Source organism: Zalophus californianus, chromosome 6 (assembly GCF_009762305.2).
Source record: "Zalophus californianus isolate mZalCal1 chromosome 6, mZalCal1.pri.v2, whole genome shotgun sequence".
NCBI lineage: Eukaryota > Metazoa > Chordata > Mammalia > Carnivora > Otariidae > Zalophus > Zalophus californianus.
In genome coordinates this window covers 26,039,992-26,053,891 of record NC_045600.1, presented here as the reverse complement: position 1 = coordinate 26,053,891, position 13,900 = coordinate 26,039,992, and the positions used below count along the sequence as shown (strand labels likewise).

The 13,900-nt window shown below is 36.4% G+C and overlaps 1 protein-coding gene across 25 annotated transcripts in view; it reads left to right on the top strand.

Moving 5' to 3' along the window:
- TTLL5 (tubulin tyrosine ligase like 5) overlaps positions 1 to 13,900 on the top strand; it is a 276,731-nt gene that overhangs the window by 109,161 nt on the left and 153,670 nt on the right. For 20 of the 25 annotated variants that reach the window (XR_003515950.2, XR_003515947.2, XR_003515951.2 and 17 more), the window contains 4 exons: positions 1,098 to 1,225; positions 4,045 to 4,128; positions 4,726 to 5,127; positions 13,374 to 13,561. Coding sequence is in view for 18 of the 25 variants with exons in the window: in XM_027572090.2 (XP_027427891.2) it covers positions 1,098 to 1,225; positions 4,045 to 4,128; positions 4,726 to 5,127; positions 13,374 to 13,561 (802 nt within the window). In the remaining 7 variants the exon portion in view is untranslated. The remainder of the gene's footprint in view (positions 1 to 1,097; positions 1,226 to 4,044; positions 4,129 to 4,725; positions 5,128 to 13,373; positions 13,562 to 13,900) is intronic. The other 5 variants (XM_027572086.2, XM_027572081.2, XR_003515953.2 and 2 more) reach the window with 3 other exon arrangements.

Below are 13,900 nucleotides of genomic sequence, written 5' to 3'. Positions count from 1 at the left end.
TAATCTCAGCTGCACGTGGATCTTTAATAGTTACTTGAGGTACTTTGTGGCATTTGGCTACTCTGGAGACTGTGGGGTTTACCCTGAGATTCATAGAAACGGTTTCCTAGGTTGTCATCACAGTATATTCTGAAGATGGGATATAGGTTTTTTTTTGTGATAACGCAGGAATACTTTGCCTATTTAAAGGCCGCTCATCTGGAATACAGCCTGGCTCCAGGAAAAAAAAAATGCAGAAGGCCATTGAGAACCTCCCATAGGTGTTGAAAAATCCATGCATAATATGTTTACTGTAAGAATCCCGTGGGCCCTCATCAGATTCCTTATACTTTCCATTTTGTGGATGTTCATAAAGTACATATAATTTTAATATCTGAAATGACCTAGAACCATCTCGTTCCCTCTCCTTCATTGAATAGATGGTTAGGGAACTCTTCATATAGTTATGCTGGTAGGTTTCCTTATTTCTGACATAGGGAATTAAAATGACAAGGGTCTTCTTTAATGAACACACTTCAGTTATCTGGAAGTGGGGGGCAAACAGTGAAGGGCCAGATAATAAATATTTCAGACTTTTGTAGGATACCTTTGATCTTCATAGCATATTCTTCTCTAAAAAGATAAAAGCCATTTTTAGCAGGGAGCCATACAAGAATATGTTGCTCATCAGCTTGTCAGTTTTGACCCCATAAAGTTTGTAGTTTGTTGACCCCTGATATAGAACATGGCTATCCAATAGAACTTTCTGTGTTGTAGCCACTGAGTACATGAAATGTGGCTAGTCTAACTGAGAAGAATCTTTAAGTGTATTTAATTTTAATTCATTTAAACTGAAATCATCATATATGCCTTCTGGCTACTGTATTGGACAGTGCATCTCGAATATTCACTTTGGGATGAAGAAAGCCTTATCATGCTTTACTTTTTTTAGACTGCTTTGTTTGTATTCCTATTTAACCATCTATTAATAGGGAGTTTTCAGCTTGTACTTTTCATTTTCCCCTTCTCCAGCTGACTCCATTTCCAGAATAAAATTTGGTGGAAAGATTTTCCAGAACAGCTTCCTGTTCTGACCATACTCTCTCTCCTCGTTTCAGTGAGGCTGAACTGGAGGAGGTGTTGACTTTTTATACTCAAAAAAACAAGTCTGCAAGTGTCTTCCTGGGGACTCACTCAAAAAGTTCTAAAAACAGCAACAGTTATTCTGATAGCGGGGCAAAGGGTGGTAAGTATGATGGTTTATTAATGAAAAATAAGAAGAACAAGTGAAAAAATGAGACATGCCAAAGAGAGCCAAGAATCATGTGCTGCGTAAGCACTAACAGACTCCAAGATGGTGAAGTATTGCAGTGTGGGGGTCGGGGCTGAGGAGGCATTCCATTTTTGTCCTCAGAACAAGAGGGACATGGTCTGATTTTTTTTTTTTTCACGAAAATTAACAGTAGAGAGCTTTTCAAGACAAGCTAATAATGGCTAACATTAAAGGGATTGCTTATATTACTATAATCTGCTGGATGTGATCTAACTTTTTTACTTTTAAAAACCATATGGAGTGGGTGCTATTATTCAACTTCTTTATACAGATGAGAAAACAGAAGCTGAAAGAGACTGAGTAACTTGCTCAAGGATCCCCTCCACGGTGCAGTGGGATGGGAATTTGAACCTTCGTCTGCCCGACTCAAAGCTTATGCTCTTAATCTGGGCTCTTCTGCCTTTCCTAATAGTTATTTCCCATGCTTTTTAAGTTTTTTGCTTCCTCTGGCTTAGCAGCATTGGCATTTGGGGTAGAAGAATTATTTGTTGCGTGGGACTCTTCCATACCTGGTGGGATATCTAATATCCTTAGTCCCACACCCTAAATGCCTTTAGCTTTCTTCAGTCACTGTGATAGCCCAGAATGTTCCCACGCATTTCTAAAAGAGCTCACTACGGGGGAACTCTGTGATTGGGGATTTTGGAATTAATGTGGACCGAACTTTCTAGCTCATGTCATATGATCAAAAAATAGCAGTGATGTTCTGTTATAAACAAAGCTTTGTGCCTTAAAGTAAGATTCGTTTAAAATCTAGATGGGAAGTGTTAAGACATAGGAAATCTACACGAATTCTGTCAGTATGCTAAGCACTAAATTCAAAGACGGAGACTCGTTCCCTGCTGTTAAGACTACCATAGTCTAATGTGGAAATAGCGAGGATAATTGGTCATTTAAAATGTGGAGTGAGGGTTCGGCTCAGGTCATGATCCTGGAGTCCCAGGATCGAGTCCCGCATCGGGCTCCCTGCTCGGCAGGGAGTCTGCTTCTCCCTCTGACCCTACCCCCTCTCATGAGCTCTCTCTCTCATTCTTCTCTCAAATAAATAAATAAAATCTTTAAAAAAAAAATAAAAATAAAAAATAAAATGTGGAGTGAGGGTTCCAAAGAAACAGTGTTAATGTTTTAAAAACTGTTTTGATTCAGAGGCTAGTCTACACAAGCCTATTTATATTGAGCTCACTGTGTAATCGAACGATATTTCTAGAAGTCCCCAGCTCAGCCTTCTTCTCGGAGTTGTCCTAGCTTATCTGAGTTCTGAAGTTAGTTGATTCATCTGTTTATTCATTCCTTCTACACATTTTTCCTGAGCACCTGTTGTGTGTCAGACATTGTGATGGTTGCTAGGTATACAGTGACCAGGGCTGTCCTAGGACCTTGACTTCATAAGGTTTATTGTCTAGTAGATAGAATTAGGTGAGTAAATGTGGGAAGAAGGTTGGTGGAAGCTTTGAAAAGCTCCTTTAACAGTGTTGAGGAAGAGAGGCTAAAGAGTTCTTATAGTGAGGTTGGGGTAGAGAAAAGCACGTTAACCTAGAGAAGTGAGGGCCTACATTGGCGTTCAGTTAAGTAACTTCTCCCCGGGGGAAGCCCTGACAGTATGTCCTGACAGCATCTGTCTGTACAAATGGGTCCCTGAAAATTCTGGGGTTCATGTGTTAAGGATGACCTCTACGTAAGAACATCTATACCTATCTAGACCTAACAAGAATAACTAGAGAGGCAGTTGGAAGGCCCCAATCAAGGAAACAACATTTTGATATCTGATAGTATCTGGACTGAATTCAAACATGAGCAAACACATGTGTGACAGTTACCACCACTGCTGGTGGTGATGGACAGAAAATAATTCCTATATCCTTATTCTTTCATTCTGAAAGATGATATGTAAAATGGCCTTTCTTAAGTTTTTATATGAACTAGCCCTGAAAAAGATTTTGGAATATTTCTGCAAGTACATGATTAGCCCTGGCTGTCCTGTTTCAAAATCTTGTGGTAGGAAAAAAACTAGTTTATTAGAGTGGAATTTATTTTATTAGAGTGATTTTGTCATGAATATACTGATCACCCTATCGCAAGTAAACTCACTCAGCTTGCTCAAGTAAAACCAAGAAGTTTACTTGAGGATACAGAGCTGCACTGCGTGTGCAGCCTGCTTAAGATTCTCTCTCTCTCTCTCTGCCCCTCTCCCCCCACCATTCTCATAAATAAATAAATAAATAAAAGCAAGAAAGCTAGATACAGAGTTACTGTAGTATCCAGGTACCTTGGCAACAAATATTGGGGCTGTTCTTTCTATCTCTTGGTTGTTGCACTGCTCCACGTGTATTATGATTTCTTTGCTCCAGTGGGTACCACCAACAAGCTTGGTTTCTTAGTTTCCCTAGTTTGAATTTTTGGTAGAGGCATCTGACTGCCCTTACTTATTATTATTTATTATTTTTTTCTTTTCCAGGCATGTCCTAGCTTGTTCCATCCATGGATGGCTGTCCTGGGTTTAAGTATTTTCCCTGGTTCAGTTAGCTGGAGCTGGGGTTGGGGATGGTTGGGAATCTTTTGGTTGATTGCCCACTCAACAGGGCTGTGGATGTGGCCAGCCTTGGGAAAGTGTGGTGGGGTATGCAATGTTCCTGGGGTTAATTATGAGTTGTGTTATATTTTGGAAACAAAATTATATGTAGAGCATTTGATTAGCAGGAGAGCCTCAGCTCAGTATTTATTTTCTGTTTCAGATCACCCTGAGACGATGGAGGAAGTGAAAATAAAGCAGCCCAAACAGCAGCAGGCCACAGAAATTCACTGTGATAAATTATCTCGTGAGTGACTTCAAACCTACATAGATTTGCCGCTCTCTGATAAATCCCTAAAAGGGGAGAAAAAAAGTCATCGGATAGTAAATGATTCTAAAGTGTAAGGCATTACCCCAAAGAAGTTCCTTTTCTTTGTTCTTTCTCTTCCCTTAGAATTTCCTTCTATTTACTGATAACCTATTTTCCTTCTGAGGAATTTTTCATTTTCTTAATATTTAGAAATTCTGAGCACTTTTTCCCCCCCAGAAGGATGAAAAGCAGAGGGAGAGCAGTTAGCTGTCACTACCAGAAACTTTTGTCCTAACGCCCTCACATTTGTAAAATGCCTGCTCTGGTTGATAGAGGTAGTCTCAACTCCAGCTTTTAGAAATTCTAGGACTACAAATGAACTGTTTCTGTTGCCAGGTTGTCTTGGTAGGCATAATTCGTTAAGTTCATGATGAACACTCATTAAAGTCTCTGTCTTTCATGATTTCTGTTTCGTGCTAAGATTATTTCGATGTTTAAAAATGTTTACTTTATGTTTTATAGAGATTATATGTCAGTTTTTCCTAAAATGATCTGTTTTATTTTGTTTTATTTTGTTTGTTTTTGTTTTAATAGGATTTACCACTTCAGCAGACAAAGAGGCTAAATTAGTCTATACAGATTCTTCCTCCGCTTCTTTCTCTGGTCCTGTTGTTACTCTTCTGCAGAAAATTCCCAGTACCCACTTGTCATCTATTATTACAACCTCTGACCTCTCACCAGGGCCCAGCCACCATTCTTCTTTCTCTCAGATTCCTCCAGCTATCCCCAGCATGTCTCACCAGCCAACAGGTTTACTGAGCACAGCCCCTGACAGTGCCTCTCCCTCCATACTTCCTGGGACACAGAACGCACCAAGCCCTGCTGGTCTGCCGCGCTGTCGATCAGGCAGTTACACCATTGGCCCCTTTTCCTCTTTCCAAAGTGCTGCCCACATCTATAGCCAGAAACTGTCTCGTCCCTCTTCAGCAAAGGCAGGTGAGTGTGAGAAAATGGAAGGCAGCCTGCAATGTCAGCTTCTCCCCAGCCCCCATAAAAGAAAAAAAAAAAAAAAAGATGCCATCTCTTCCATTTTGCCCTTTCTTTTGAAAGGTAAAGGGACACATGCATTGTTCTGATGAGACTGAGGAAGAGTCTTGCATTTGGTCCAGTAGCATTCATCCATTAGTACAAAATGAATCAGGGCTTCTTTGAGATGCTGGATAAAGGATGAATGAGACCATTCTATTTAGTAGGAGCTTATAGTCTAGTCAGGAGATTTTCCATCACAGATCATCATAGACCTACGAGTGTGCTATATACATTCTTTCTGATCCAAATAGTTATTTTTCAGTGTACTTAAAGTCAAGTATGACCTGAATAAATAACCAAAGAATTCTTAAAATAAGGTATCTAACTTTAAATGAAGTAGGTAGACCCATATTATCAGTGAAGTTTTTTTCCCCCATTTTTAATAACAGTTTTATGGAGATACAATTCATATACTGTGAAATTCACCACTTTAAAGTGTGCAATTCAGTGGTTTTTAGTATATTCACTAGTTGTGCAACCAACACCACTATCTCTTATTTTAGAACATTTTCTTTATGCCCGAAGAAACCGCATACCTATTTGTAGTCACTGTCTGTTTCCTCCTTCCCCCAGCCCTGGCAACCACTAAACTACTTCCTGTCTGTATAGACTTGCCTATTCTGGACATTTTATGTAAGTGGAATCATGGAACTAGTGGCGTTTTGTGAATGACTTATTTCACTTAGCACAGTGTCTTTAAGGGTCATTTATGTTGGGGCGCCTGGGTGGCTCAGTTGGTTAAGCGACTGCCTTCGGCTCAGGTCATGATCCTGGAGTCCCGGGATTGAGTCCCGCATCGGGCTCCCTGCTCAGCGGGGAGTCGGCTTCTCCCTCTGACCCTCCCCCCTCTCATGTGCTCTCTCTCTCATTCTCTCTCTTTCAAATAAATAAATAAAATCTTTAAAAAAAAAGGGCCATTTATGTTGTGGCATGTATCAGTATTTCATTCCTTTGTATGGCTGAACCTTTGTATGGCTGAAGAGTATTCTTTGGATGGATATACCATACTTTGTTTATCCATTTATCAGTTGATGGACATCTGGGTTGTTTTCACTCTGGGGCTATTATGAATATTGCTGCTATTAATGTTAGTGTACAAGTGTTTGTGTGGACCAATGTTCTCATTTCTCTTGGGTGTATACATAGGAGTGGAATCACTGGATCATATGGTAACTTCGTGCCTTTTTTTTGAGTAACTTCCAAACTGTTTTCAAAGTAACTATATCATTTTGCTTCCAGCAATGTGTGAAGGTTCCAGTTTTTCCACATCCTTGCCAGCCAACACTTAGTATTATCTGTCTTTCTGATTTTACTTATTCTAGTGGTTTGGAAGTAGTGTCTCATTTTTGTGGTTATCATTTGCATTTCCCTAATGACTAATGATGTTGAACATCTTTTCATGTGCTTTTTGGCCATCAGTATGCCTTCTTTGGATAAATATTTATTCAAATCCTTTGCCTATTTTTAAATTGAGATATTTATTTTTTATTGTTATGTTCTTTATGTAGTCTGGATACAAGTCCCTTGTCAGATACGTGATTTTGAAATATTTTCCCCCCTTCCGTTGGTCATCATTTCATGTTTTTGAAGCACAAAAGCTTTTAATTTTGATGACATCCAATTTATCTGTTTTTCTTTTGCGCTTATGTTTTTGGTATCATATCTGAAAAATTATTGCCTAATCCAAGGTAACAAAAATTTATATGCATGTTTTTTTCTAAGAATTTTATAGTTTAGGCTCTTTCATTTAGGTCTTTTATCCATTTTGAATTTTTTATCCATTTTGTGTAGGATGTGGCATAAGGGCCTAACTTCATTCTTTTGCATGTGTATATTCAGTTGTCCCAGCACCATTTGTTGAAACAGAGTATTATTTCCCTGTTGAATTGTCTTGGCATTCTTGTCAAAAATCATTTTGTAAGGGTTTATTCTGGAGTCTCATTTTTGTTCCACTGATTAACAGATATGTTTAGCCTTATGCCTATACCACATTGTCTTGAGTATTGTAGAATTATAGTAGGTTTTGAAGTCACCAAGAGTGATTCTTCCACTTTCATTCCTTTTTTCCATATTGTTTAGACTATTCTGGATCCCTTGCATTTTCATATGAACTTTAGGATGAGCTTGTCAATTTCTGCAGAAATAGACAGATGGGATTTGGATAGGATTGTGTTGAATCTGTAGATTAGTTTGGTAAATACCTTACCATTGGTCAGGTTTTTAAACAGTTTAGTAATATCCATGTTAAGATGAGTTACAGCTAAGCTATGTTTTGGAAATAGTCAATTTATATTTCTTAATTAGTATCTGATTTCAAATGAAATGAATATTATAATATGCAGCTTGAATCAGAGATATTAAATTTATACTTTAATAAGTCATAACTATGAATATGGGCATGTATGTGTGTGCTAATTCTGAGTGGTTATTCTTGTGATTTAATCTTCTAAGATCGATAGTAATAATAATCAATAATGTTCTGGTTTAAACTGTTTTCTCCCATTTGAGAGAAATTCAGTAAGATCAATGTCTCTAATACCCTGTGTTAATCAAAACTTTCTTTAAAAAACTTTCATTTTTCACACTTTTCCCAGAGAGGGATAGGGAACAAAAGGAGCTAGTCAGTTCCAAAATATTTTTAAATTTCTGTTGTGATTTATCCTTTGACCCATGGATTGTTTATAAGTATATTGTTTAATTTTCAGATAGTTGGCATTCTCTACTTCTTGTAATTGTCTATTTCGCTTATTTCCATGGTGGTCAGAGAACACATTGTGAACGGCTTAAACAGTAGTATACAACAGTATAATAAATGACAATAATAGCCTGCAAGTAATTTGAGTTGAATTTTTCTGTGGTTATTGAATAGTTTGAGAGTGAGTGTAGGATATGATTTAACTTCAGACTTTTTTTTTTTTTAAAGATTTTATTTATTTATTTGAGAGAGAGAGAATGAGAGACAGAGAGCATGAGAGGGAGGAGGGTCAGAAGGAAAAGCAGACTCCCTGCTGAGCAGGGAGCCCAATGCGGGACTCGATCCCGGGACTCCAGGATCATGACCTGAGCCAAAGGCAGTCACTTAACTAACTGAGCCACCCAGGTGCCCCTTAACTTCAGACTTTTTAAAGATAAATACACAGTATGAAATTTTAAAGGTCCCCACCAAAAGAGTAAAAATGTGGAAATTCTAAATCTTTGGGAAGAAGAAAAATGGATTGAGCAGGAAGCTTAGAAAAAGCAAGAGAAATGAAACTTACAAGATAGCAAACCAAGTCTCAATGTCAAAGAATAAAATAAATATAAATGGGTTGAACTTGTTAGAAGAGTGTCAGGTTGAATTTTTTAAAAAATCCAACTGTGTGCTGTTTACCAGAGAGAGATACACCTAAAGAGACGAACAAGGAGTGGTTGAAAATAAAAGGAGAAAGAAAGAAATGCCAGGTAAATACCAACCAGAAGGAACATGGTCTAGCTATATTAACATATGCTAAAATAGACTTTCAGATACAAAATTTTCTTACAGATACAGACAGTAATTACATAAGACAAAAGGTAAAGGTTTAGTTTGGCAGAAAGATAAAACAGTTCTCAGTGCACCTAATAAAAATAACCTCCAAATATATAAAACAAAGATTGATACAAGTACATGAGGAGTCTATAAATCCACTGTCTTAGTGGGAGATTTCTACATACTTATATCAGGTACCAATAGACTAAACAGTTTGCTTTAAGTCAGCAAAGATAAAGAGGATTTAACAAGTTGGTAAGCTTTTATCAGTTGATCATGCATAGAACTGTGTACCCAATAATTAGAGAAAACACCTTCTTAGGCATTCATAATATATTCATAAAACCAGTCATGTCCTACATCATAAAATAAGACAAATTTCACAGAATTGGCATCATATAGGCACATTCTCTGTCTACACTGCAATTAAATTGAATGGCAATAACAAAAAGTTACAGCATATAACAAATCCTCATGAATTTCAGGATTGAAAAGAGTCAAATACTGGGTGTTGTATGGAGGTGTTGAATCACTATATTGTATACCTGAAACTAATATTACAATGTATGTTAACTCCCTGGAATTTAAATTAAAACCTAAAAAAATAAAAAGAGTCAAGGAAGAACTCATAATGGAAATAAATGTAAAAGTATTAGAATGAAATGATAATGAGACAACTGTGGGTCCAAGCATATGGAGAGCAATGAAAGGCAGTATATGGAGGGAAATTTACTGCCTTAAAAACTTTCATTTGAAAGGAAGAAAGGCTGAAGATTAATTTCTAAGTATTTAATTTCAGACATTAGAGAAACAAAACATCATAAATTCTAAATAAAGAAAAAAATAATAAAGATAAGGGCAGAAAAATCAGCGAATTCAGAAATAAAGTACACTAGAGAATATCAAAGCCAAAAGTTCTTTGAAAACCCTAATAAGATGGACAAACCTTTGGTGAGACTGATCAAGAAGAGAGAAGACATGGAGAAATAATATGGGGGTGGGGATGGAACACCTATAGAACATATAAATATTGCATAGGTGACACAAAGAATTGTTAACCGTTTTTTTCCAATAAAACTGAAAACTTACAAAATGGATCAATACGAAAGTGTAACTTAAATAAAATTGACTCCAGAAGATGAAAGCCTCAACAGTCCTGTATTAAGATAATTGAAACAATAGTTAAAAATCTCACAAAATTTGAGGGCCACATAATTTTATAAGTAAGTTCTAACAATCTTTCAAGGGGCAGATAATTCCAATCTTAAACTCTTCTCGAGAATGGGAAAAGAAACAATAATCATCTCATTTTGAACACCTAGTTTAATCTTAATAACAAAACCAGTTGAGGATAGTATTAGGGCTTCATTTATGAACATAAATGCAAAAATTCTAATCAAAATATAAGCCAGCCAAATCTAGCAACATATGAAAGAGATAGGACACCATAAACAAGTTTATCCTAGGAACACAGGAGGGCTTAACAGTAGAAAATGTGTAAACAACATTTGCCACATCAACAAACTAAAGGAGAAGAACCGTATTAATCTTAGTAGATGCAGAAAAAGAATTTGATAAAATTCCACACTCATTCATGATAAAGCTCTCAGCATAATAAGAAGAGAAGGAAACTCTTCTTGAGCTGAAAAAGGCTATCTGCCAAAATCCTACATGAGGTATCAGTGTAAATGGGGAAATGTTGAAAGAATTTTTTTTAACATTAAGAGCCATAAAAGGATGCTCACCAGTATTGCTTCTATTTAATGTTTTACCAGAACCAGCATAGTAAGACAAAAGAAATTAAAAGCATAAGGATCAAAAAGAGGAAATAAAATTTATTTGCAGATAATACATTGCATAGAAAACTGAAAGTAATCTACAGATACATTTTAGAAATAATTATTTTAGCAGTATAGATGGCTATAAGATCAATATTAAAAATCAGCTTTTTCTGTATATTAGCAACAAAGAGCAATTTTTTTGTAGTGTGGTTAAATATATATAAAATTTACCATTTTAACTTTGTAAGTTTTTTATATTTCTTTTAAGTATGCTTAATTTCTTTTTTTATTATGTTTTTAAGTTTACAGTTTAGTTGCACTAAGTACATTCACATTGTTGTGTAATAGTCACCACCAAGAAAAAAATAAATTTAGGAATAAAATTTAGGGATAAATTTAGGAAAGAAAGGAAATTTTATAAGGCTTTTTGAGGGACATTAGAGAAAACCTAAATAAAATAGATTAAATAGCTTAAATCAATAGCATAAGTATAAATAAATAAGCATAAATAAATAGCATAAATCAATAAGAAAAAACCCAATAGAGAAATGATCAGTGGTATCAGAAAAGAGGTAACACATGCTCAGCATCATGATTAAATAGCTTATATGCATGGATGGAAAGAATCAGTGTCCTAAATGTTTCAGTTCTCATCACACTGATCCCTAGATTCAATACAATTCCAACCAGAACCTCAATAGGTCTGTTGTTACACTTGGCAAGCGCATTCTAAATGGCCAAGAATAGTGAGAACCTACAAAAGGACAAAAGTAAAGTGGAGGAACAACAACAACAAAAAAGATATGATAACTAAGTGTGGTATTTATTATAGACAAATGGACCAATGGAAAAGAACAGGAAGTTAGAGACACACAGATAGATGGAACTTTGATACATATCCAGGATGGCATTGTGCATAGTGGAAAAGGAGGGGTTTCTCAATACACGGTACTGGGACGATTAGTTAATAATACAGAGAAAAAAAATGAAACTAGGTCACTGACTTACACTATGTATAAAATTAATTTCTGATGCAAAACTTAAAACTTCTGGGATAAAGTAGGGGCATCTGGTTGGCTCCGTTGGTTAAGCATCTGACTCTTGATTTAGGCCCAGTTCATGATATTGAGCCCTACATGGGGCTCTGCACTCAGCAGGGAGTCCTATGTGAGATTCTCTCCCGCCCCTGCCCCCCCCCCCCCCCCATGCTTGGGTGTGTGCACATGTGCTCTCTTTCTCTCTAAAATAAATAAATCTTTAATAAACACTTCTGGGATCAAATAAACAAGAATCTTTAAGATCGCATGGTATGGAGCCAGTGAAACACAAAAGCAAAACTCCCATAAATCAATAAGAAAAAACCCAATAGAAAAATGATCAGTGGTATCAGAAAAGAGGTAACACATGCTCAGCATCATGATTAATCAGTGAATGTAAATGGAGACTACAATGAGATTTTTACGCCCTTAGATGTGAGAAAAATTAAGATACTTAACACTAAGTGTTGGAGGGGATGTCGATCAGTAGGAACTCTCATATTTTGTGTGTGGGAGTGTAAAAAAATGCCACCTTGGTATTATCACATAAATTTGAAGATTAACCAACTCTGGAGTTCAACAATCCCATTCTTGGGCTTATACACAAGAGAGGTTCTTGCACATGTGCACCCCAGGAGATGTTCAAGAGTGTTCACGGCTGCACTGTTTATAATAGCAATAAGCTTGAAATAACTAAACTGAAATATCCATTGATGGGGGAAGAGAAAAATAATTTGTAGTGTATTTGCAAAATGGAATACCAAGCAGCAGATAAATTCATGCACTTGAAGCTATGCTTAGCAAGGATGAATCTTGAAAGTATGGTATTGAGTGACAAGAAGAAATCTCAGGAACCTACTACAGTAAGATACTACTTTTGTGCAGCTCAAAACCAAGCAAAATTATCTAGTATTTTGTTTATGCATACCCACACAAATACGTTATTGACGATATTTTTAAAAAGGAAGGGAATGAATGATAAGCGGAAATAAGGGATGTCTCAAGAGGAGCACATAGTTGATGCATATGAATTGGTAATGTGGTTTTGATTTGGGTAGTAAGTTCACTGGTTCATTATAGTATTATTTATAACATACACACCTGTTATAAAATTTTCTATGTATCGCACAATAAACATGAAAGAGTTACTGATTTTTTTAAAGTGGTATCACCGGATTGTGTATACCAAATGATCACAGTTATATAAGCATTAATAAGACAGAAAGGAAACATGTTATAGTGTTTTCTGGGTTTAAAATTTTTTTTTTCAGTGAGATGTCTGACTTCCATCATAGAAAAAATATGAACCTTGATTTTATATTAAATAATTTCTTTTTGCCTGAATTTTAGTGCTCAAAAATAATAGAACTCTCCGATATTACAGTTGGAAGAAGAACATTTAAATCTGAAAGGAAGATGAGTCATTTCATCAATCTAAGATTATTGCTGTTTTTCTAATTAGGCTGTTTTGCTTTGATCTGTTTTCCCTTTTGAGCTTGGTAAGACGGATTGTGGCTTATTTGGCAGTAGATGCCATAGGCTCATTACAAGAAAAATAAGAATTATAATAAGTTTTAAAACTACACTTTTTTATTCATTAAAATTAGTAAATTCTACAAATTGTTGTTACCCACTGCATATGATGAAATTTTTGTGTACGTGAAGCTTTCATAGTAAACAAAAACATGTTAATAAATGCTTGTAACAAGTTGTCAGAGATCCCTGGGATTCAGTAAAGTATCTCTTGGCTGAGATTTCTCTGTCATCATCCTAAGTTTTTCAGGGCTTTTTTTCCTAAGTGGATAAAAACTTTTCTCTTTTTTTTAGCAGGTTCATGCCATCCGAACAAGCTGCACTCGGGAATGGCTAAACCACAAAGAGAGGGAGAGGATGGTTCTCCGTACAGCAGATGGTATAACCCAAGCATGGTCACGGCTGAGCTCCAGCGGCTGGCTGAGAAGAAGGCAGCCAGGCAGTATTCCCCATCTACCCACATCAGTCTCCTCGCCCAGCAGGTACGGACAGTTGTGGGACCAAAGAGCTCTTTGGTCCCAAGGATCTTACTAAGGACAGGGTAATCTGTCCTTCCCTGCCTTTGCTCATTTCCTGTATGCTGATGCTTGTTGAAGGAGTATTAGTTGGTGTGAGCTAAAGAAGGAGAGTGTTCCTCTTCATCTTTAAAGAAAATGAGCTTCTGTTACAGGTATTCCAAAGTTAAGTCACTACTAACTCTGATGTATTTATTTCATGGATAAACAGACTTGAACATTCAGCTGTCAAATAGACTTTTAAAGGATCTTTAAAAATAACTTCTTTCTTTGGTAAAATTTTCCAGTGAGTTCGTCTTAGAAATC